Source organism: Crotalus tigris, unplaced genomic scaffold (assembly GCF_016545835.1).
Source record: "Crotalus tigris isolate CLP2741 ecotype Arizona unplaced genomic scaffold, ASM1654583v1 scf7180000018388.308857, whole genome shotgun sequence".
Taxonomy (NCBI): domain Eukaryota; kingdom Metazoa; phylum Chordata; class Lepidosauria; order Squamata; family Viperidae; genus Crotalus; species Crotalus tigris.
The window spans coordinates 116,900-141,360 of NW_024096976.1; the positions used below are offsets into that span (position 1 = coordinate 116,900).

Below are 24,461 nucleotides of genomic sequence, written 5' to 3' on the forward strand. Positions count from 1 at the left end.
AAGCAACAACCAGGGTTGCTCAAACTGAATTGGGGGCTAAACAAGGTATCTGTTTAAATGGAGGTCCACTGAATCCACTCATTCTGAAAACATTGTTTGCGTTATTCTGCCATGAAAATGGAATTTTATTAACAGAATATTTTAAAAAATGGCAAAACCAGTACTATGAATTCTACATTCAGTAACTTATTATTACTTATATTCTTGTTTGATGGATGCATACTGTCACCCTTCTACAAATGGATGGCAAACAACACCTAAAGACTATAAAAACAATATTAACAAACAGTAAAACCTACAGTGGTTACTGAGGCCATATTTGTTAAATTCTGATGGGCACAGAAACTTCCCTTTATCATATACTATCTTTAGCTTTCTCTTTGGTTATCAGTAGTTACAAAAAATAAATCAGGATTTTATTTGATCTGTGCAATTCTCCTTTCCACTTTCACTGTCTTGAATTCTGCATGGCTAACCACTTCATTTTGACATAATTGCTTGCGGCTGGTAATCAACAAAACAAAGGCCACCCTTTATTCATACAAAGTAGGCAATAGGAACTCAGTAAAAGTCCTGAGAATCAATGCCAGTCTGGGAATGCAAAACTATTAGGGAAGGAACGTATATTCCATCATCTGATAGTTCAATGTCTTGCAAAAGTTTGCAAATTGTATCAGTATAACATGCCTAAACCAGCCAACTATAGTTTATGCTGTAAAGTGGTACTAACCTTGAATTAAGCCTTCTTTGAAACACAATGGAAGGAGTTAAAAAAACTCCTAGATGTATATGCTACTGCATTGTATAATCTGACACATCATAGGCTTATGATGTATGACTGCACCACTGAAAGACTGGATGAATAAAAATCATCTCCTTGTGGGTTGAATTTCAAGCTAGCCATTTACTGAAGTCATTCTAACTCTTCAATGTGTGCTGAAGCCATCTATAAGAATGCATAAATCCTAGCTGGATTTATGGACAGAACAGTTCAGGAACAGCCAATTTGGCCAAGCAAACTAATCTCACATTGCAGGCTCCCTAAGGTAGGTTATACTTACTAGATCAACTGGAATAGATTGGCTTTAAATTCAATAGAAGTTTAAAAAAAGGTATACTACTTCATTCTACAGTGATGTAATTTTTGAAATTCACTGATACAAGATGTGGGAATGATTATAAGTTTAAATGGCTTCATTTTCTTTTGCATGCTGTCCTGAGCATATGAAAAGATAGCAAATAAATTATTTAACTAAGTAAATGAATTAAGCAGATGTATGGAGAATCGGTATATAACCCAGAAACACTGATTCTTATGCCACCTTAAAGATTTACAAATATATTATTGGGTGGATGTCCATAGAATACAGTCCATGGACACAGTCTATCGAATGCCTGTTATATAGTCCTGTGATAGAATATTCAGAAAAGAATGCATCGGATTATACTCCATACATCTAATAAAAGGGACTGCCATCCACAAAGGATTATGCTAATAAGATTTCTTAGTTTTTAAAGTGAAACCAGACTTTCTGCTGTTTGTACTACAAAACACTAATATAGCCACCACTCTGATTTCCATCCTTAATTGTTTTATTGCATTAGCTATCAGGGGCAATTCATGGGAAAAAAATTTCATTTCAGGCCTGCTTGTGCTGTTTCTATAGAAATCTGTCTGGCCACTATTAGAACCAGGATACCATGCTTCTTGTCTGATCCAGCAGTCCTCATGTACATTACAACATGCATACACTTGAACGAGTTCATTCTTCATTCTCAGTTTGTTCCATCCTCCTGTCAGTAAAGTTTAGATTGTAAACTCCTTGAGCTGAACAGCTAACTTTTTGGATTTAGATAACTTTCTTATGTTATCTGTACCAGTGCATGCTATTTATTTACATATTTCAATAGTCAGATCTCTCCAACTGCTCAGATAAAGCAGGCAAGCTCTCTGCTTCAGAACCAAGGCCACTTCCAGACCAAGATTGCATACCACCACAATTAGAAAGATTACTACCTTTATGCTAGGTTAATGAAGCAAAGAGGAAAAAAGGAAGCACGCTGGCAGCAAATCCAAAGCAGAATGTTAGGATTAGAGTTAAGTCACAGAAGACCGTGGAAAAGCACTCCAGAAAGGGATACTTTGTTTATCCTATTCATTAGGTGAATCTAATGAATTTTTTTACCTCTGGTACGACCTTGAGACACTGACACATGCAATGAGGGATGGATATCGTTGAAGGGTTAAGAAATAAACAAATGCATAAAAAAAGGAAAGAAAAACAATGAACGTTCAGATTATGAATTATTCTTCATGCTGAAAATGTTGTTCAAGGATTCTTGAACTATTTTCCACATGGGCCTTGGCTAAAAACAGAACCAAGCCCCTGCTGTGATATTAAAGGGAGTCACATAATAATTCTGTGCCAACAGTGGACTTAATCATGTGCCCATTAGAAGACTGATCCAAAATCTATGCCCAAAAATATAGCTGAAATTTAGGAAAGCTATAATCCCCTTCACCATTACAATAGCCATACTTTTTAAAAAAACTATCCTTTAAAAAAAGAAAAAAAAGAAAGAGAAAAAAAAAGAAATTAAAAACAAGACTCTGCTGATGTCGAGGCCTGGAGTGGTAGCAGCTGGCGGAGGCTGCTGAAGGGCCCAGGCCTCTACTTCAGGCCCAGTCTTGCACTAGGCAGCCTAGATTAGGGATGACATAGGCAGATGTGAAATCTGGGCAGATTCCTCAGTTGCAGTGGTGGTGCTAGGGCTGAAATTGAGGCTTGGGGGAGTAACAGCTGGCTGAGAGTGCTGAGAGCCCCAGGTCTCTACTTTAGGCCCTGACTTAGGCCTGGTGCTGCTGCCAACAAGCACCATATTGCAAGCTAGTAGGCTGAGGTTGCTGTAGCATTGCACTACATGCACCACATATATATACACCCACCAGCTTGTGCATGGTCTATATGTGGCCTACACTGGGCTCCCATTCTCTGAGGCACACCCTTACATTCTTCTTAACAACCTATGTGACCGCTTAATAACTGCAACTGGAAATACCTGGATTGCAGTTGTTGAGTGAAGCATTTCATTTAATGACCACTTTGTTCAACAGCTGAGATCCTGGTCTCAATTGTGGTTATAGGTTGAGATTATACTACCCGTATAATGTAAATTAATACCAAATAATATAATTAATTAATATGTTATAGTTTTGATTCTTAGAGTGATTTGAGTATAAAAACATTGACAGAAAATAAATTATGTCTTTTAACAACCACATCCCGTCTTGGATCATGAAGCTTAGTTAAAACTTAACAACTCAGTTTAGAACTCATAATAGGTAAAAAATAAGTAAAGAGGTTTTCAAAATCAATTTTCCCAAATAGTTAAATTCCTATTTTTCTGAAAAAGTGCAAGTTCCCAAACACATTAAAGAAATTCATTAACAAACTGAATGCTTACTTTGTAAGAAGCAAGGCTGTATGATGGATTTAGATCTTGGCGGCTTCCTGATAGCTGAAAGAGTAACAATAAAATTTGACTTTCAAATAGAGTCTTCAATCTGCAAAACGTACAGCAAACATAGAGGCCAACAAAGCAGCAGAAAGTGAAGATACTTCCTATGCCTGCAGTAGGACCCCAATATGATGTTCCCAGATGAAGAAATGCTCATCTTCCTAACAAACTCATTGTGGAGCTACTCTTTTCTTCTCTTCACCCTCTTCCAACTATGTTTTGGGTGGATTTCAGTTTGAGTATTATAGACTCACTCGATTGACATTTGGTGAACTGAGACTCTTCCGATAAAGTTTTCCCTTTCCTGTTAGCTGTTCCTTCACAGCAACCTCCTGCAAGGAAGAAACAGATCATTTTTTCTCTAATATTCACGTACAAATAAAAGCAAGTTTGAACTGAATCAAGTGCAACGAATGTTAGGCATTTCTGTAGGGACCATCGAGAACATTTATGCAGGTGAATGTTACTGGCTTAGAATTATGGAAAACGTAGCCCAATATATCTTGCTGGAGACAGCTAAGACAGGCACGTAATCAGAGACTAGAACAAATTGTCAGATAAATGCAGTTTAAGACAGCATGCAGACCTTGAATAACAACATGAATCCAACTGTGGAATAAGACAACACTAAGCCCGTCCAAAAAACAATACACCATTTTTTCCAAAATTAAGTTATATCAGGGATGTCAAACTCAACTGAGGGCCGCATCAGCATTGCGGTTGTCCTCGGGGGGGGGGGGGGCTGGGTGGGTGTGGCCCACTGGGTGGGTGTGGATGGAGTGGGTGTGGCCTACTGGGTGGGCGTGGTCAGCTCTATATTGTTCACACCAAGGGTGCCTGCCTGGGCAGATCTGAGGGTCTCTGGCAGAAGGGGGTGGAACCGGGGCAAGCGTCAAGGCATGGTCCATTTCTTCATTCCTCACAAAGGGTGACACCTACCCAGCATGCACCCAGGGGGCAGGGCCGACACAGCAGGGGCTGGTTCCTCGGTGTTTTTAGACGGCCTTGTGGAGGTAAGACTGAACTCGTTTCAGCATAGATGGCCCACCACAAAATTGTACATTGGCTCCCTTCACTTTTTCCAGGATGGCTTTGCAGGCCACATGAAACCACTTTGCGGGCTGCATCCAGCCCCTGGGCCTTGAGTTTGACATGTCTGCACTATATTATAATGATAATATAATGATAATATTATAATGATAATATAGTCAGAGAATTATTATCTCCCCTTCCCTACAAATATTGAAAAGGCCCCTGTACTAGTGGTCAACCCACTTCTGGGTTGAAAGTAATAGACCAAAAGTGAGGCTGGCCTCAGTCCCTCAGCATAAACATGATTGCTGCCCCCTATTCTATTTTCTTTGGAAATTGACCTATTGTTGTTCTATTTTCTTCTTGTTGTTCTATTTTCTTTGGAAGTGAGATATAATCCAAGTAAAATAAAAAAAAATAGTTTGGTTCATCAACATTCCTAAGACCACTTTAATTTTTAGGCCTTTAACAATAAAGTTAGAGTAGATGTTATAGTTCCATACCCTAAAGCTGGTGTATGGCTCCAGAACCCTTCAGGATCATACATTTGAAATTCAGCACAGTGTATTATTATGACTGCCAGTATCTGGCAACAATTTCCTGGGATTTTTAGATGAGAAACAGATGAAACCTGCAGGATAAGCCTTAGAATAGGCAATACCCAGCCTTGCTCATTTATGATGTGGTTTCGTGCATTTGTTACTGAAGCGTACCCCCAAAATGACACTGGAGCTCTATAGAGGTTTCCACACTGTATAGCATTTCCCTTACAATTAACTAACCTGGCGCAATCGATCAAGAGTAAGGATGTTTTCTACAGCCAACACACTTCGAAGGTATTTTTCTATATGGACTTCTGAAGCAGCAGAAGCTGCATCTTCAACATTGGCCGCCATTCTTGCTAATGCCTCACGTTCCTCTGCCCCCTGAGCATCCTGAAAGAGAAAACCTCTCAAGTTAGCAAACCCACTGGCACATAAAAAGTAAAAGACACATAGGCCATAGGACACTTAACATGCTGAGCTATATTTGTGATGGCAAGTTTAGAACTAGTGGGGAGGATAAATCCCTTCAAAAGTATCTCTATATGGTTGAAGAGATACTCTCTCGTTCTCTTTCTTTCTCTAGTACACAGACACACTCTGATACACACAAAATTGGCACATCTCAGGTAGACTAAAGATTGAATTTAAAATAAGGCAATGGTGGTTCACACCACTTCGGCAGAACCGGTAGCTAATTTTTTGTTGCCCAGGCCCAGAATGAACTTCCGGAAGCAGCATCCACACAGAGAACTGGTTGTTCACATGTCTGAATCCCACCACTGAAATAAGGTGTTTTTCAATAGTCAATATTCACTCAACCATTGAAAGTTCTTCATTTTATTTTTGTTTAGGTTAAGCATTTTAAATATAAATGTTTCTGTGCATTTTTTTTTAAAAAAAACTTTTTAAAAGTCTAGATGCAGAAATGGGACAGAGTAGGCTTCACAGATATTGAGAAATAGTCATGACGTAGAAAGAAACTAATCTTTACCTCCAAGTAACTGAACGCACTGTAGATAGCATTAAGTATTAAGAAACAGGGTCTCTAAGATAAGATGAGATGAGCTGCTAGATATATATTCCTAACATGGCCAATGTTGAACTAGGAATATGGGAGAGGTTTCTTCCTGGCAATTCTGGCAGTTTCCTCCATGGGAAATTGTCCCAATCAGTTGTGACCATATGTTAAAAATCCAGCATGTGGATTCTCTTAGGATGGTTGTATACCTTTAAGACTAGCAAAAAAAAAAGTCGTTTGTATTTGCGTGGGCATATTTAGAAGCATTATTATTTGAATTCCCCATTAAATTCACCTCTGGGATATTTGAAACAATTTCAAAGGTGATTCCACAGCCAGGTACAGAACTCCGGTAAGACATTCTTCTCAGGAAACTCTGAGCAAAACCCTAGAGATGAAAAAGAGGTCTTGTAGTTTCATATAAGTCAATACTAAAACCAGGTATCTCTCTTTCAGTAAGATTAAACCAATACTCATATCAGCAGCAGATTGTTTAGCATGAAAGAAAAGCAAACAGCATCAGATTAGCCAAAGGAAAGTCAAAACAGAGCCATTTAATTTTGGGAAACCCCATTTGTGTGGTGGAAAATACTCCCTTGGCCATCTTCATGCCATATATATTACAGATGAACAACCTGCTCATTCACCTTTAATAAAGCAACCTCCTCTGTACCCAATTAAACATATTACTTTCATGATCATACTATCAAAACCCCCTTATGCGGGTTATTCACCCATTGTGAAATGACTCCAGTTTTGGAACCCTTTAATGTTTTTCCTCCACTGTGTGGAAAGATTGGGGATATGTGTGGATTTAAGCAGGCTTGTGTCCCATTAAAGAAAGGCAGAGAGGTTAAACATTGCTCAGGTTCCCAGGAAGTAAATATGTGAAACTGACCCCAAATTATTTATGCTTGATGCTTGCATCATTATAGGATGCTGACAAGGTGACTGCTTAATTGTCATGCTATTTTTCTTCTTTTTTCCCCTATGCATGTGCATATTTACTTGTGAGATTGTAATTACTGATGCTTTGAATTGCCAACAAGCCTGATTTCTGAATCCCAGGCCACTGGGATCATTACAAACAATGATATAAGAGGATCAGAGACATTGTTTATTCTGACAGGAAGGTTCATGAGGTTAAAATCTTGACTCCTGACTTAATGCAGAGAAGTTACTAGGTACTTGGAAGATTGTTGATACTGTTTGTAATACATATTTGGACTGTGTATTGACAATAGACAGAATAGCCTAGTGAGTTTAGCAGGCTGCATAGAAAATAAATTTATAGAGAATTTATGCTAATGGCTGTAATGAACTACACCAACTGAGCATCTTTGGCATTGGCTATCCATGGTCAATGGCAGAGAACATGCTTTGAAGCTTTGATCTCCAACTTCTCCAATAAAGTGACCTCTAGAAGCTGAAAAGTCCCACATTTGAAATGTTGGAAAGCTGCTGCCAGCCAGAGGAAAAATGACCCAAAGATCTAAAACAATACATAACACCTCTTTCTATTATGGAAGGGATATAACCCTGTGTATATAAACACATGTGAGACTGCTTTCTGGATTTCTTTCTAGAGTAATCTCAGATAGTTTACCACGTGAACACATTGCTATAAGGCCAAGTAAATATAAACTATCTCAAGCTTGTAAGAAATATGTTGGGTATCCAATTTTAGTAGCCCAAGGAGAATGTCACTGAGCACCCTAGAATTATCACCCAATTTCATGTCAGTTTCTGAAAACCCACTTGGGTACCCACCAGATGTAAGTCTCAATCCTTAGCTGGCATGGTATTGCTGAGAATACTGAAAGATAAGGTCCACACATATGGAGGTTGGAATTGGCTAGTTTATGCCATTATAATTTACATGCTGTAATAAACCAGCAAGACTAGGTCTGTGGAAATGTTTACACAATCAGTGTCTCTTGAATTTGGTTAAGCATCTTCTTTCTATTGTCTCACCCTCACTCAAAACTGAGCTGTTGGAGAGCAAGGCAAAAATAAGCAAAGCAGATAAAGCACAAACCAAAGATCCAACAACAACATCATTTCAACACACAGCAAAAAAAAAAGTTTCTATTACAAATGCCACCAAACAATATTGACTATGTGGGATGATGAGAGATGGGACAATCTGCTGGCAGCATAGATTTGCTGAAGCGTGTTTTGCTAACATGCAGAAAAGCTCATTAAGGTACAACCTATCAAATACTGCCTATAAAAGTCACTATGAGATGAACTATCTATTTCAGCAGTAAGCAATGCTGACAACATGAATGATCCTCAGTATTTCAGCTTCTTGCACACACAGAAGCCATACAGAAAAAGATGCTTGTTGTAAAAGTGATAATATTACTACCCTCATGGAACCTCTATGCAGCATTCTAGCAACTGCCATGGAACCAGGAGCAAGGAACAATGAAAGAAAGGAAAAACAGTCAATTAGATAAGGAAATCTGGCTACAGAGAATACCCCAGACTAAAGTCTAAAACTGCTCAGTAGATGGAAAAACACTATGAATTCCAATCATACTGAATACAGTAATTCCACCAAGGTCTGAGTACAAACAACTGGAGGCTAACTGATTAATCCTAAAGTCCATTTAAGCTTTCATTGAAGATCTTCTGATAAAAGGAAGCTGTTTTTTTTGCTGAATACACTTTAAACGTTTAATAATAATTATAGTTTTGCCCTAGTATTTTCAGTCTCATGCTGAGATATTTGATGGAATAGTATCTTTCACAATTCTAAAATTTAAGAGCCATGAATGAATCTTAGATGACCTGTTCATTGCAACAATATGCATACTATTGATAGTACACCCTGCTCCCTACTGTCCCAAATCATAAAAACAAGTTGAAAGTCTTTACACATGAAGATATTTTGAAAGTACATCTGAATTCCAGCATAACCATCTTCAGGGATGCAATAAATGATCCTAACCACTCAATCATACAAAAAAACCTTATTTAAGAGAGATATAAGATCCTGCACAAAATATTTAAGATTCTTTGATGCAGCAAAAAGATAGCAAAGTATAGAGAATATCAAGTTTTACCAATAGTTTAATCCTGGATAACCATGTCTGGACCTAAAAGGATGCTAAAATGACCCTGAATTTTAACCCAAATATTTGGATCATAGTATTCATTGAAATCTATAAAACAATGTGATGTATTTCAGATGTATTTACAATTTCTGGAATTCTGGCAGGCTAGCTAGAGAAGGGAAAACAGGATGGGCAGAATTTTAAAGAATTTAATATTGGGATATTACATGATCTATCTGGCTAGTAGCTATTGGAAGCCCAAATGGTCAGCTAGATGGATCTTTGGCTTGATCCAGAAAGGTAATGGTTTTAATAGTGTACCTGTTTGCCATAAACATTGACGCAGATCCGCTTACGAAGGACAAGCTGCATTTCTGCTGGATGGCTGAGCTGTACTGTAACTCTCACAATCAGGAAGACTCTCTGTTCAGCCATTGTTCCTCTGCTAAGCTGTGCACAGTTGTGAACTGTGGAATCCCAGGAAGCTTCAGCTTTCACCTGCAAAATCATCCAGAAAAAAATAAAGACAAATTATAGCTAGGCTGAAGTTCTAGTATTAGAAGACTGTGCACTTTGCCACTTAGTACCAATTCAAACATAGTAGGCAACTCACATAGTAAGGTTATGTTTTATTTGTTTTCCAAAAAAGAGGACATCCCCGCATGGAAGTGATGGACTACAATAACCCAGCTGGTTCCCAGGAAGGAGGGAACACATTCCAAGGAGTGGGGTGACATAAGAGACAGCACAGTCCAGAGATGGATTGTGGAAAGAGGAAGAGATTTAGGATAGATACTCCCTAGAATCTCTTTTTTAAAAAGATATTTTACTGATTTTTTTTACAATAACTATCTTTAAGTGCTTGGTAAACAGTGTTTGTCTGGGTTCATATATTTAAAAAACAATCAATAATAATTAAATTCTATAATTCCATAATCAATATACTGATTAATGATATATTGCTTTGATCTTCTCTTCTTTCAGTAGTATTCTCCTTTTGTCAACATTAAACAAATAGTTCTTAATATTTCTGATACATATAAAGTTGGATATAAACATTTTTCTTATGTTTGTACAAAAAACAGTAACATCAGCATATAACATCTTTTCTGATCAGCTTATGTTTCAATCATTTTTATAAAAGTCATCTAGTTAAGTCACTATATATCCTGTTTTCAAGATTCTTATTTAAACTTAATTTCCCCTCTGTATTCAAACCATTCTTATCAGTCATAATTTTCTCAAAATTAATTACCTTTAAATATCCAAACATTCCATTCACATACACCATCCCAATATTTTTACATTTCATATATTATAAAAAAAATACTATGCTACTTGTATATCTTGTCCCTCTTACTGTAAGGCCCCTTTATATCCATAATTTATCTATTCTTTTAACCATATTCAAACAAGTGTTTAATCATATAGTACTCCATTTGGTAAGTCAAATCAAATCTCTTGAATCTAACTCTAGCTTTCTTCTTTTGCCAAGTAACTTTCCAAGTCAGTGTGTTCAATTTGCCAGGGGATTCTTCCTGTATTTTTGTAAATATTGTTGGGAATAGACGAGACAAGTTAAGTAAGACATGCGTTTTTTGTCCCCCAAACTTTAATGATTCTTCTGTCTGCTCTATAATCCATTTTGTTAGATCTTCTTTCCTATCTTCAGGTTTGTTTTGAAGCCCTGAAAAATAAGATATATTTTCCATTTACATTGTTATGGCAAAATCTTGCAGGTTTTCTTTTGTTTGTATTAAGCTATGGTTCTCTTCATCTGTAGCTTCACTCTTTGGGTCACTGTCCTCTGGTTTGTGTTCTGTTATTTGGTTTGTTTGTTCATTCTTTGTCGAGAGTTTTTTAATTGTAGGTTTAGGTTAAAGATGTGCTCATTTATGTCATCAAAGTTGTTTTTAATCTCATCATGATTTGACACCATTGTCATTTGAATCTGTCACAGCATTGCATACATTTCCTCCTGGAAAATATTTGCCTTGTCTTGGAGTATTGCTCCTGCAGGTCTCTGATATTCCAGACTGGGGCCTTCAGAAGGCGATATTAATTGTGGTTTCCTGCCACTTTTAAATAGATATGCAACAAGATAGGAACCAGTTGATCATCTCAGTAAGAAATAACCACACAAGATACTTGCTCCTTGTCCTTTAACTTCCAGATGATAAATTATAGTTTCAAACTAGCTTCAAAATACATTAGTGGAGTGGGAACCATTAAGAGCCAAAGGATCATGCCAGGCAGGTTTTCCTAAGGCTGTTATAACACCTCCCAGTTGCATTGAGAGTCCCTTCCCGCTCCAGTGCTTGGGTCCTGCCTTACCTCATTCTCATGGTGCTTTACAATCTGTAACTCAAAGAATTCATCTTCATCTTCAGCAATAAGAGTAGCATCCCAACCACCAGCTTCTGGCTCATCAAGATTATCCTGAGAGCTGAAGTCATCTGCTATAAAGGGGGGACACAGAGAGAGAGAGATTCAGTAAGCAACTGTGCACAATATAATATTTTTAGAAAGGTTTGGACACCACAGCTATGCAAGTGATTTGGGTTCAGTTTCCAAAAGTTGTTTCAAAGGCACACAGGAGCTCAAGTGTAGTAGGGGTAGTCCTTGACATATGACCATAATGGAGCCTGTCCATTATGGTTATATGTCATGACAAACTGATTTTACATTTTTGTGTGTGGATGTTAAGCTAACATTGAGGTTGTTAAGTGAACCAATGGTTCATTATGGGCACGATTTTGCTAAAAACCAGAAGTGCTGGTTTTCAGCAAAAAACACTGTATTATGTGCTCATGAGACTGTTGCTGAGTGCCCAAAGGTTGGTCACATGACCTGAGGAGGGAGCCTGAGCTTCAGCACTTCAAATCCAGTTTGTAAGTCCCTTTTGTAACTTCAAATGGTTGCTAAACAACCTGTTGTGTTGTAAGTCGAGGTCTACCTGTTTTTGTCTAAAGCTATGTTTTTCAATTTTGTCAGTTTTTCAGACTGCTGGCTGGGAAATTCTGAGAGTTGAGATCTATTCATCTGAAAGCTGCCAAGGCTGAGAAACAGTGGTCTAAAGCAACTTCATGTTAACTCACGATTGCACAACTGTGATTATAAAATTGTAAAATCACAATAACTAACTCTTAGTTCCAATGATGAGGATATTTTGTGAGATTAAATCATGTAAGCATCCTACTTGAATCACTAAATTTATTTGTCTCAAAGAAATAAAAGAAATACCATGATTGAGATATCATTTAAATATTTACTTCAAATAAGACAAGTAGACAATAGTAGACCAAATTGGCCATATGAGTTTCAACCTGATCCCCATTGGTTTGTAAGCTGGGCAAACAATTTGACTAACAAAAATGGAATATTTTTATTCTTTTCCTTATCCAGTCCTCACAAGGAGACACATGTAGAGCTTCCACTGTGAAGTTAAGAAATCTGTGTGGCTGCTCCAACAGAAGAAGTGGAAGAGTTTTATGGTTAGAAAAATTAAACAGAGGGCTACAGCCTGAAAGAGTAAACACCGGGCATTACTTAGACTACATGCCCAGCATCTCTGATAGCCTCCAATAAATTTTCAAGATGAAAAGGCAAAGTTGCAATGCACAAAGCAAATGCTCTTGTTCTGGAGAAGGGAAGTAAAGGAGAAGAAAAAGAAGAACATATGGCTGACAGGACCTCTTATAGTTCCATGAAGATGGGCTCCAGCGTGAGTCTGAAAACTTGGAAGAGTACATCTTTGGTTCTGGTTACTGGCCCAGATTCAACCTCTTATAACTGCTTATAGGGCTGTTTTTCACTTACCAAAAAATACTCAGCACATCCCCTTTGTATCCCTTTTCTTGAAATTCACCTCCCTTCATATTGCTCTTATCTCACATTGTTTGCCATGGTAAACTTACCATTTAAATCAAGGAAAATGACTGGAATGTGTGTCTCCATACCAGGCACAGGGGTCCTAAAAGAAAACAAAAGCCACGAACCACACTGGCATATCAATGCAGGAGAGTGTTAATGCAGGACATGTTCCTGATGATGCATAGCCAGTGTATATTACATTCAGTACCCGCGTAACTCTAGGACAAGGCAACGATAACCTTGATGAATGTAGCTCTAGCTTAATTTTTTTCTTGCAGATGTAAAGGACAATCAGTAATTTTCAGGATCAGTGTTCAGTCATGGCAGAATTCTCATCAGCAAGCACACAAATATGCATGTCCATTTCAAGGAACTAGATTTTCTTATGTGCTGTAATTTATGTAGCTAACTAAGTGCAAAGATACATGTCTGCCAGGGAAGGGAGAGCAAATAACTAGGGCTTCTAGTTTTCATGGATATGCAGAGAAAAGAAGGTTGATCAAGTGAATGACTGAAGGCCCCCAAAACAGTTCCTACCTTCTACAGATTGAACCAGAAGTAAGTTGTGCCACCTTTTGACAATCATTTCTCCAAAATCCAAAATATAGCTAAAACAATTGTAGGCATAGAGATTATGGGGATATAGAACCATTTCTGGGTCAAGGATGACACTACAGCTTTGACTGATGTACTGGTATCACACTCAAATTAGTAGATAGCAGGTGCATCTGCAGATTGATTAGACAATGGAAGTCCCGCTCCCTTTTTATCTCTAAGCAACATAAAAAAAATGGAGCAGAGTTTCTATCAGGCAACCATCTTGACCCAAAAGGCTGGAAATTGGCAAAAAACATTGTAAATCAGTCATGTAACCATGGAATGATACAACTGGCCATGTGTATGTGTGCGTGCATGTATGCAGTTGTCAGAACCCAGAACTGAGTCATAACTAGCTTTTGAGGGGAGACTTTGTCACTAAGCAACCTATCATTAAGCAAGTACTACCACTATGTGTAACATAGTGGTAGTACTATGATGATCCTATGAGATATATAGTATATGCTATCTGAAATTGCCATCTAGATCATTTTTTCCATACCAATAGTTATATTTCTTACTCTACACATAAGAAAGAATGACTCTTCCCAGGGATTCATCTCTAAGACAAATAACATTACTTACGCATTTAAAGGTGTCTTTTCACAGCCATAAGGACTGGAAGCTTTATTTTTTTTAAGAATACCAAGATTCTCAGGAACCCAAATTCTACATTCAGTGAACCCTTCCTATACTTTTATGGGATGGCAAAGATTGCAGGGGTTTTTGATATACTTTCAATATTCTGAAAGGACGATTTTGCAAAATATCTCTGTCTACTCAGGACTTATAAATGCTGAATCCAGGTTAATCTTACATGCAATACCACAAGGAAAGAGAGGCTTTTAAGTGAATGAGCCAGGCAATTGCTATTCATTTTTTTTCTTTTAAATCAGCTAAAGTGCAGTAGCAATAAATATTGATTCAACTCCTACAGAATATTGTAATTAAACTTTTGTTTAAAAAATCTGCTATTTTAAAGAAAGTGCATAGAGACTAAGGATTTTTCTCAAATATCCTCAGTATTACTTACTATTACATTTCCTATTCTTCTTCAACTCAGGCACTGTTTAAAAACCTCAGATAGAGACTATTCCAAAGGCTGTTTAGTTGTCCTGGGGCAGCTTCCAAAATATGTATTAGATTTTCTTTTGGCATTGCAATCAAACCTGATTAATTGTGCAAACACCAAGGGCAACCATATTTAGTAGGAAATTATACAAACTATGTTCTGTTGAGTTTTACAACTGCATTGTACTGCCTCAGATGTGATGATGGTCCCATATTTGGATGATTTTCAAAGAGGACTGGACAAATTCAAGGAGTGTAGTTTCTCAGTTACTACTATTGGATGTCTACCTACTCATTACTCAAAGCCAGTAGATTTTAAACACCAGCTGCAAGTAAGTAACAACCCTGACATGTTTGTGAGCTTCCTATGCACATTTGGCCACTATGTGACAATGAATGCTGGATTAAATGGCCTAATAGGGCTTTTCATGTGATCCACATATATTCCTATTCATAATATTACTCTCTTTCAGGGTAAATAATATTATGCAGAGCACAACAAGGAATGAATAAATAAATAAATAAATAAATAAATAAATAAATGGCATGAGAAAAAAGAAAAGGAAACATAGCTAAATCTAGTTCATTATACCTCTCCAGAGCTTTCTAGCTTATCAGCTGCATCCAAGCATGATTATCTTAGTTTTTTCCCCTTTCTTCTTAACGCTTTCACTTTTCCTTCATAGATTTGTTTCACAGTGTCATCCTCATTCTTTCTGTCTATATGATCAAATATTCATTGCATTTCTTTTGCGTTGGTCACTCTTTTCTATATTCAGTTCACACTGAGTTGGCACCTATTAAGTTTTTGATCCTATCTCTTGTTGTTATATCACACATATATTTCTTAAATGTCCCTCAACTTACTTCGTTGTACTCAACTTACTTTGTTTTTCCTGACACAATTAACTCTCACTTTTAAATTACAAAATGGGCAGAAACAAGTTCTTATATGCAGACATTTTCCCACCTTTCAACAAGCAATAATTCCTTGCAACAGGCCACATATTACTCACTAGTTATCTTGCACTTGCACATCTAGTATTTGGGTTCTCAATCAATAACATGGTGTCATTTACAAACCAAGTACAAACACATTTAAGCCTCCAACCCCTATAACTCTAACATCATGATTAGTATTCCTTATATATTACATTAAACAATCAAGAAAACAACATTCTTTCTCACTTTTACTCCCTGCCCAACTTTAACTATTTACTAGGCATTTCATTCATTCTCATGCATATCTTACAGCCATAATATCCCACTCTTACCATTTTCAGAAACCAATCTTCTCTTTACCTTTCCACCATTTTCCAGGAGGGTAACTGAACTTTTTTGCTTCTCATCCCATTGGCACAGTACTTGCACTTTCTCCATGGCTACAAGCAAGATAACCTAGCACCTTTCCATTTTTTTCCACCACAAGCAAATCTAAGCACTTTGCAAAGCTAGAGGTTTACAACTTTTTTATTGCAGGCCTTACCACTCAGCAGGTGCGCCAGGGATCCCACTGCCAGCAGAGGGCACCATTACAGCATTCCTCTCTTCTGTAAGGGTCAGCCTCATCTCTAAGAGCTGAGCTTCTCGATCAACATCATCTTCTGATTTGTCTGGAAGAGGTCAAGAAAGTTTTACTATACACTCAACAACACCTCCAAAGATGACGACAATGAAGGGACCTCAGGAAACCATATTAGAAGATGGCAGCATCTTCTGACTTTGTCCCTATAGGGTCAGCAGGTTTACTTGAAACTCAAAATACTTTTGATCACCAAAATACCAGGGCTGTAGCCTAGATTGGGAAGTCAATAAATATGCACAAACTACTTACTGTATCTACTATTGCCAAGTAAACTACAGAGTTGTGTCCATGCAATCAACAGAAATCAGATCTGACTGGAGGACTTATTGACCTTTACTGGAGATTACAAAGCCCTATCTTTCACCCTTGCCTTAAACTGCAAAGACAAATACATACATAGTTAAGGATTCTTGGGAAGAATTTTTTAATTCTCTTCAACAAATGTACTAATGTATTAATGCAATAAATGTAATAATAATGATTTGCATATTCTTCTAAAATATATACGGTTATAGAGAGAGGATGCCATGTATGATAGTTCCAATGTGGCCTGTTCTATCCTTACATGCATATATACCACTCTTTCAGTCTTATATCACCTTGTGTTGGGCAGATTAGGCCTGGAGTTATTCTACTTGCTTTCCATAATCTTAAGGGCAAGAATGACTGTTCATGCAGCTGGGAATGTCCTGAACATTTTTCAAGTTTCTTTAGCTTCCAAACAACTTTGGCAGCAGTTACAGTGGAAAATAATAAACTGCTTATGCTTACCAGGCTTTCCCACAAGTTTCTGCAGCTGTTGATCTAGATACTCTTGACGTTTTGTAAGAACATTTAACCATTTCCTGCGCAACCTCTCTAGATCTCTATCCTGTGAAGAAATGACATGTTTTAAAAAACAAAACATTCAAAAGTAATAGTTTGCTTCTGAATGTCAATGTCAGAACCTATGCATGCCAAATGTTTTGAAGCTCAGGTCACAGGATAAAGAAATAGCCACTAAAAATAAATCAAAAAAGCAATGTGTTAAAGGTAACTATCAGTACCCTTAATTGCACTTATAAGGCTATTGGTAACCAGTACAGTTGTGCAATAGCAGTGGAACATGAGAATAATGCCATATGCCTGTATTTGGACTGCCTCATTCTGGACCAGCCACAGTTTCCAAGTGTTCTTCAAAGGCATTTCCATATAACTGCATAATAATAGTCCAAGCCAAGAGCTAACTAGGCTGCAAATTATTGTGCGTAATTACTGTGGGTAATCCAGAAAGAGTGCAGTTGATACACAAAATGGATTACTGTAGTGCAAAGGTCCTGCTCACAATGACTGACATTTGCTCTTCCAGCAAGAGCCAGGAGTCTAAGAGAATTCCCAAATTGCTCTTCAGTTTCACTAGGGATACTGCAACCTAAACTAATACTAACAATTGAAGTCCTCCAAATCCATATCCACTTGTTTTTTATAGTTGAGACTCTCTCCAGAATTCCACAATCTCCAGACACTGAGACAATTTGGGCGCCGTCACTTAATTGGCCCAGAACTGAGATATAAATTGGGATATCTTCAGTGGATTGATGATATGTAACCCTGTGCCACTGACTGACCTTGCCCAGCAGCTTCAAAAAGGATTTTTTCTGAGCTATCCATTCCCAATCCTCTGAGCCAGTCTAGAAGAATATCATTATTGTTGGTTTGAAAACTGATGAGAAATCAATGACAAGGCATTCAGCATGGCTCCTCTATTTATTTTATTTATTAAATTTATATTTATGACATTTATGAAATTTAGATGCTAACCATCTTTCTATCCAAGGTTCTATCCACATCACAGGCCCACCAAAGCTCAAGTGTAACCAATGCCGTCTCAGTACTATGCCCAGATTTATTTTTATTCCTATCATATATTTTACTTGGGTAATGACTATAATAACATTAATAAGTTTTATTTAGTAACTACAATGTTGAATCTATAGAGATTGTTGATCAGATAATATGTTACTTCTCTAATGAACAAAAGACTAAATAATCTAAAAAATCTTAGATTCTGAAGAAACCAATTATAATATATTCACCTGATAACTGTCCATGTCATCGTCTTCTTCCTAGAGAAAAAAAACATGCAAATTCATATAAATTCCAAATCTTTTACAGCCAAATTTACACCATATATATATATATGGCGATGTCACCAAGACACTTCCAATTTGACGTGGGAGAAAACCCAAATGACCAAAGACCTACATACAAACACCCACAAAAACCTCAGAAAACATATATATATATATGTTTTATATATATGCGGGCGTTTGTATGTAGGTCTTTGGTTATTCGGGTTTTCTCCCGCATCAAATTGGGAGTGTCTTGGCGACGTTTCAACGAAGTCTCATTTGTCATCTTCAGGCTGGTGTTTTTGGCTTCGTGCTTCTAGGAGCAATGTCGCATAAAATAAAACTGTCCTTGGAGGGTGCTGCAATTTTGGGCCAAAAATATTCCAACAGCTCTCTGAGATAGCCATTAGAATATGTAAAAAAAAATTATCACATTGTTTCTCTTAAACATTATATAGGAGTGTATGCTAAGTGATGTATTTTTGTACAGATTCTGAATACTAGTAGGCCTCAAAAATTGTGGATAGTTGTAGCCCGATGCTTTGTTAAGAAGTCTGCCTTCTTGCTCAGAAAAAATGATGAATGGCTAACTTGGGTTGTGGAAACCATCCTGTGGGTCTAAGGAGATGGATGGGGAAAGTCTCATCTATTTGCCTCCTAGTAAATGAATACTTTGAGTAGTTTGGTGTAAGCTTAAGGCACCAGGAAGAGTCTAAAAACCAGAAGGCTCTGAATTCTAGTCCTGCCTTAGGCAAAAAACCAACTGGGTGACCTTGAGCCAGCCACTCTTTCTCAGTCCTAAAAGGAGGCAATGTCAAACCACTTTTGAAGTCTTGCCAAGAAAACTACAGGGACTTGTCCAATGTTGACTCCAAGGCACACACATACACAAAAAAGGATGCTTTATTGCCATAGTAACTGCTTGATCAATGAGAAGTTCTCTGCCATAGCCAATTTGTAAGCACCCAAAATAGGTTCTCTATATTCAAAATACATATAAATATGCAAATTATTGACTTTCTGAAAGCAGATGTAAAGAACACCATTCCCTGACAGGTGTGAACGTTCAATCTCCAGCTTTCAAACAGTATAGCTTCCTGTCTCACACAGATGCATGTGATTTAACACATATGAAAACTCTGATGAGCTCAAGAAAGTGGGTTCTAATTCACCATTCCATTCTGTAATTTAAATCACAGAGGAAATATAGAAATGCAACCAGCTTATTTGTCCAAGTAATTCAGAATGATCCACTCATTCAAGAAACTCAAGCAGAGAAAAAATTGACATATACCCAGTATGCATGAACACACTTAACTGCTTTTGGTATATACAAGAATCTTCTACCTGATAATTTTCATGACTTTTTGGTGACTTGATATGTCTGATCTGCACACAGCCCACTGCTACAGATAAGATGGATTCTTCCATGAGAGGCAATGTTCCTGATTCTTGTACAGATTTCACTTCCACTTGGATTCGGTGTGACTGTCCCTACACATCCAGAGAAAATATTGTAAAAAGCAGTATAAGAAGAAGGAGTAAGGGGGACCTCTGCTGGCAAAAAGTGATCAGGTAGTCTCACTTCGGAAACAGCATTTTGACCATTCAAACTGATTAATCAAACCATTTGCCCGTTCATTCCAAATTGCTCAGAGGGAGAGACAACAGCAAATTGAAAACACAGGCTGCATTAAGACTACATCATAAAACACTAAGATCATAAAATTATAAAATTGCCTTACCATGATAGTCAGACAATTAGTTTACCAGTCTAGAATTCCTTACTTTTGACTAGCATCATTTTCCAAGATCATCACCAAATGTCTTTAACGCAGTATCTGAACTTGTTTTGGATACATTGCAACCTGAGCTCTATGTAAACTTTGTGTCAAACTATTGAGCTATATCCTCTACTAAGAGCTGATCCTAAGTCTGCAAAATAAAACACTCTTACGCTATTCCTGAAAGATGAGCCTGAAAAACACTCCATTTACCAGATGAGTGTTCTCAGTGTGTTGTGGCTACAACTTGAAGAATTGGAATGGCTAGGGACTGCTGGAAGTAGCATTGCCAAACAACTGGAAGGTTCCAGGATGGGGAAAGCTACACTAGAACTACTCTTTAACTAATGCTGTAGGCTTTAGAAAGCAAAGTCAGACCAATGGCAACATGGTATGGAGGAATTTGTCTTGTTCACTCATATATGCTTATGCAATCATGTGCATGTGATTAATGGCAACTGATCAAAGAAATGAGATTCTAAGATAAAGTGCTCATTGGCTGCTTTCACCTAATATGCATAACCTAACTATAACCTAACATGCATAACTGAATTAATTCACCTTCTGTACATAAACTGAAGCACAAGTATTCAACTGGTCTTAACTTGCCCAATGCTAACCTTAATGAAGGTTGATGCTAAGACTTCTATTTTGTGCAAATACTTCTGAATGTTTAGCTGGCCAGATTCACCTAGAGAGAAGGCTTTTTCAATCCAGAGAGTCTTTCCTATAGAAAACTAACAGTAAAACCTCAGAAAGTCGAAGGGATAGTCATTATTTTAAAATATCTGTTAAATTACATCACTTGCATTCATTACAGAAATTAATTGAAGAAATGTAAAACATTAATGCTGTAATCATGCAAATGATATAAATTACACAAATTTTCTAGTCTTGAAAACAACATACTTTGTTGCTTGGGGCAAGAAATCCAAATTAAAATTTCCAAAATCCAGTAAATGGTTATCCAAAGAATCTTTCTATAGGGGAAGTATTCTGTGATATGAATAACCTTAGCCTCCCTTAGAGATGTTTAGAATAGTAGAGCACATAATGGGAAGGAAAAATGTGATGCTAAATAGCCTATGTTTGTTCATGCTACCACAGGATTCTGAATAGTCTGAACATCATTTAACAAAAGCCAAATTCATATTGTTTATGTAATCAATCAACCACTTCTTTAAAAAGAGAGGCAAAGTAATAACTATTGACATTATTGATGGTCTTCTTTACCACCTTACCTGCTTAAGCTGAAAAATGCCACCTGTATGTACATCCTTTGGTAGAGTTACTTCTACTGGACAGTATTCTCCATTCTCATTAAGTTCCAAAATCTGAACCCATAGCTCCACGTTGCGGGTGACCTCACTCCATCTAGCAAAAGACAATTTTTGAGTCAAATGAAACACTATGCCTTTTGGAAAAGTGCTCAAACATTATACTTTGCTTTGGAAACTATACATCAAGAGAAGAGATGTTTGCAAGTATAAGTGTATGTCTGTGAAAGAGAGGAAGAGGAAGTATATATGGGCAAGAAAGAAAGCAAGAAATGGAGCATACCATATGTGTGCATGCATGGGAAAGAAACAGTAAAAAGGGAAATAGTTTCAGTGAAGCTTCATTTCCATTGACAAAACACATTTAAGTTTCCCTTGTGGTTATGCCTAAGTTACTTAGAGTATCAAATTTTGCCAACATTGGCATTTACATTTTAAAAGAGCTGCATTTTGAATTGAATTGAAAATTACTCCGTTCCTAATATAGTTATAATAGAATCTTGAGATTTTAGAAAGGCAGTGATTAAAGAGTAGAGAGAAGAGTTGTGGCAGAATGCAAACAAGAAAGAGAGAAGGTATTAATGCTCCCTATGGCCTTTGGTTTCTGAATTCTAAATGCCAGAGGAATAGATCGGAACATTGGAAGAAAATGCACAATAACTCATATTTTGCTTATAAATCTTCCCCTCTGGCTTCTACACTGTTTTTCTTCACAGGTTTTAAATGTGTTCATCAACTAAGTGCCACTTTTACCTGTCTCGGAGGCTTCGTGTTTTGGCTTGAATTATTCCTAAATCCCACAGTGCTGGGTTTTTGCGAGAATCACACTGTTTGTGTCCATATATTTCAATAGCTAGAGCACCATCAGAAAGATATTCCATAAAATCTTCAGTGATACTGACAGAGAATTCCTAATCAGAAAAGGATTAAAATGTTAATGCATCATTCATTTTCTTCCCTACTATTGTAACATATACATGCAGAAATAGAAAAAAGAAAAGAAATAAGGGAGTAAACATTAGCATACATTAATCCCAACAGGATATCTGAACTGGAACAGTCAATAGCTGAGATCTGCAACCTTAACAGAAAGCTTAAATCACTATGATAAATAGAGTACCAGAAGGATCTAGAGAGCAATTTAGAAAGCTTTATGCTTGGAATCCTGAAGCAAACCACAGGGGGAAACATGGCAAAATTAATGGATGGAATTTGCTGTCCTACTTTTGGAGATTTATTATTGCTTTTCATTATGATGAATTCATTTCTCTCTTCCATGTGATGTTTCCTGATTGTACAGCTTTGACAGGCAATTAACCAGCAGTCTTTTGGTATATTAGTATTGCCCATTTGCAGTACAAAGGCAATAATGTAGGATTGCTATGCTGGCTTCTTGTTATGATTAGAATAGTGTTAGATATGAAAAGCTCTTTAAAAACATTTCCATCTGCTAAATTAACCTTCCTGAACCTGTTGACTTCAAGATGGTGTGGTGGAGAATGCAATGTTACAAATGGAAAGAATACCAGCCTAAATTACATCGAAAATCACTTTCAACAACCTGAATCTGCTGGGTATTATGATCAGTGCCAGAGTCAGCTGAGATATAGTTGCTCAGCATTAAGAACAGGGCTACTTGGGTGCTGACATTAATTTAAACTGTTGTTAAAGAGATATGAACAGTATTTTAAAAGTGTTGGAAAAAAGGAAGAGAGAGAGAGAGAGATATCATATTGTTCAACAATATATTGAATTATAATTTGTTTTATAATACTTTGTATTGCTTTTTTATTTTTTTTACTAAGGGCTTTTTGAAAAAAAAATCAGAATATTTCAATTTTATAAGTCATCATAAAAAATGATTTCAATTTTAATGGCACGGTGTGCATGTTTTAGACCAGGGGTGTCAAACTGCCAGCCCACAGGCCAGATGTGTCACGTAGAAGCCACACCCTCCCCAGCTCAGGCATGTTCTAGACTATATAAAAGAGGCTTGAAGAACTTGCTTACATTAGAAAACTCACTTTTAATGTTTATAGAAAAAGGGGAGGAATTTGAGTATTTGAGATAGGCTTTTCCAGAATAGCCTTTTGTACTTTTAAGAGCCCCAGAAGACAAATGATCCATGGAAAACACTGGAGCTCCGCAAATAAAGAGACAGTAAGCCTGATCCACATTTGATATAGTACATATGTTTCCCAGGGCTAGACATTTGTTAATTGGAACAATCATATTACCCTACTATACTGTCTTTCCTATTGTTTCTAGTTTGTTCCAAGATCCAATTCCAAATGCTTGTTTTGGTTTCTAAAGTTCTAAATGGTTGGGACTTTCTTATCTGAAGAGTCACACCCTCTCTCATTTTCTACCTGAACTTTGGTCCTTAGTAAAATGAAATTCAGAGGGTGTCCACTAAGGAAAAGGGCATTTCCTCCAGTGCTGAAATCTTGGTTATAAAATGCTTTTCCAGTAGAAGCCCAGCCTACTTTATATTCTTTTCAGTAAACAATCATTTTCCCTTTATTTCAGGCTTCTTGAGATTTTTGACATAGAAGTTTTTAAAGAACTTTCAAAATTCCTCAAGATCCTGATAACTTTGAATTTCTAGAGTTTCAAAGTTCTACCTATATGATAAAAAATTAAGGATATTTCCTGATTTCTGAGTTTTAAAAATTTCTGCCACTAGTTATAAGTAGTGTTTGATTTTTTATTTTTAATGGAAGTGATCCAGAGAATTCCAATTATGTGACATCCTAGAAATATTCTAAATAAATATGGAGAGCATATATATAAAGTTTAGCCTAATAAATACTAGAAAAAAGAGAGAGATTTGGAACAATGCAAAAGAGTATGCCACTTTAAGCCAGGAATCCTGATATAAAGTCAGCTGCATGCTTACTGAGACCTTATTTTCAATCCTGATTACACAAACAGGTAAATGTAACAGTACCAACAAAACAATGTGACATGCAGGATTATAATTCTTA

General features: G+C 37.0%; 1 protein-coding gene across 5 annotated transcripts in view; it reads right to left on the reverse strand.

Moving 5' to 3' along the window:
• KIF13B (kinesin family member 13B) overlaps positions 1 to 24,461 on the reverse strand; it is a 144,496-nt gene that overhangs the window by 18,237 nt on the left and 101,798 nt on the right. For 3 of the 5 annotated variants that reach the window (XR_005557764.1, XM_039351970.1, XM_039351967.1), the window contains 14 exons: positions 22,228 to 22,385; positions 21,439 to 21,571; positions 19,761 to 19,907; positions 18,378 to 18,407; positions 17,074 to 17,173; positions 16,204 to 16,330; positions 13,094 to 13,149; positions 11,511 to 11,635; positions 9,498 to 9,674; positions 6,410 to 6,502; positions 5,334 to 5,486; positions 3,774 to 3,851; positions 3,466 to 3,519; positions 2,187 to 2,207 (listed from right to left, as the gene is read on the reverse strand). Coding sequence is in view for 4 of the 5 variants with exons in the window: in XM_039351970.1 (XP_039207904.1) it covers positions 2,187 to 2,207; positions 3,466 to 3,519; positions 3,774 to 3,851; positions 5,334 to 5,486; positions 6,410 to 6,502; positions 9,498 to 9,674; positions 11,511 to 11,635; positions 13,094 to 13,149; positions 16,204 to 16,330; positions 17,074 to 17,173; positions 18,378 to 18,407; positions 19,761 to 19,907; positions 21,439 to 21,571; positions 22,228 to 22,385 (1,452 nt within the window). In the remaining variant the exon portion in view is untranslated. The remainder of the gene's footprint in view (positions 1 to 2,186; positions 2,208 to 3,465; positions 3,520 to 3,773; positions 3,852 to 5,333; positions 5,487 to 6,409; positions 6,503 to 9,497; positions 9,675 to 11,510; positions 11,636 to 13,093; positions 13,150 to 16,203; positions 16,331 to 17,073; positions 17,174 to 18,377; positions 18,408 to 19,760; positions 19,908 to 21,438; positions 21,572 to 22,227; positions 22,386 to 24,461) is intronic. The other 2 variants (XM_039351968.1, XM_039351969.1) reach the window with 2 other exon arrangements.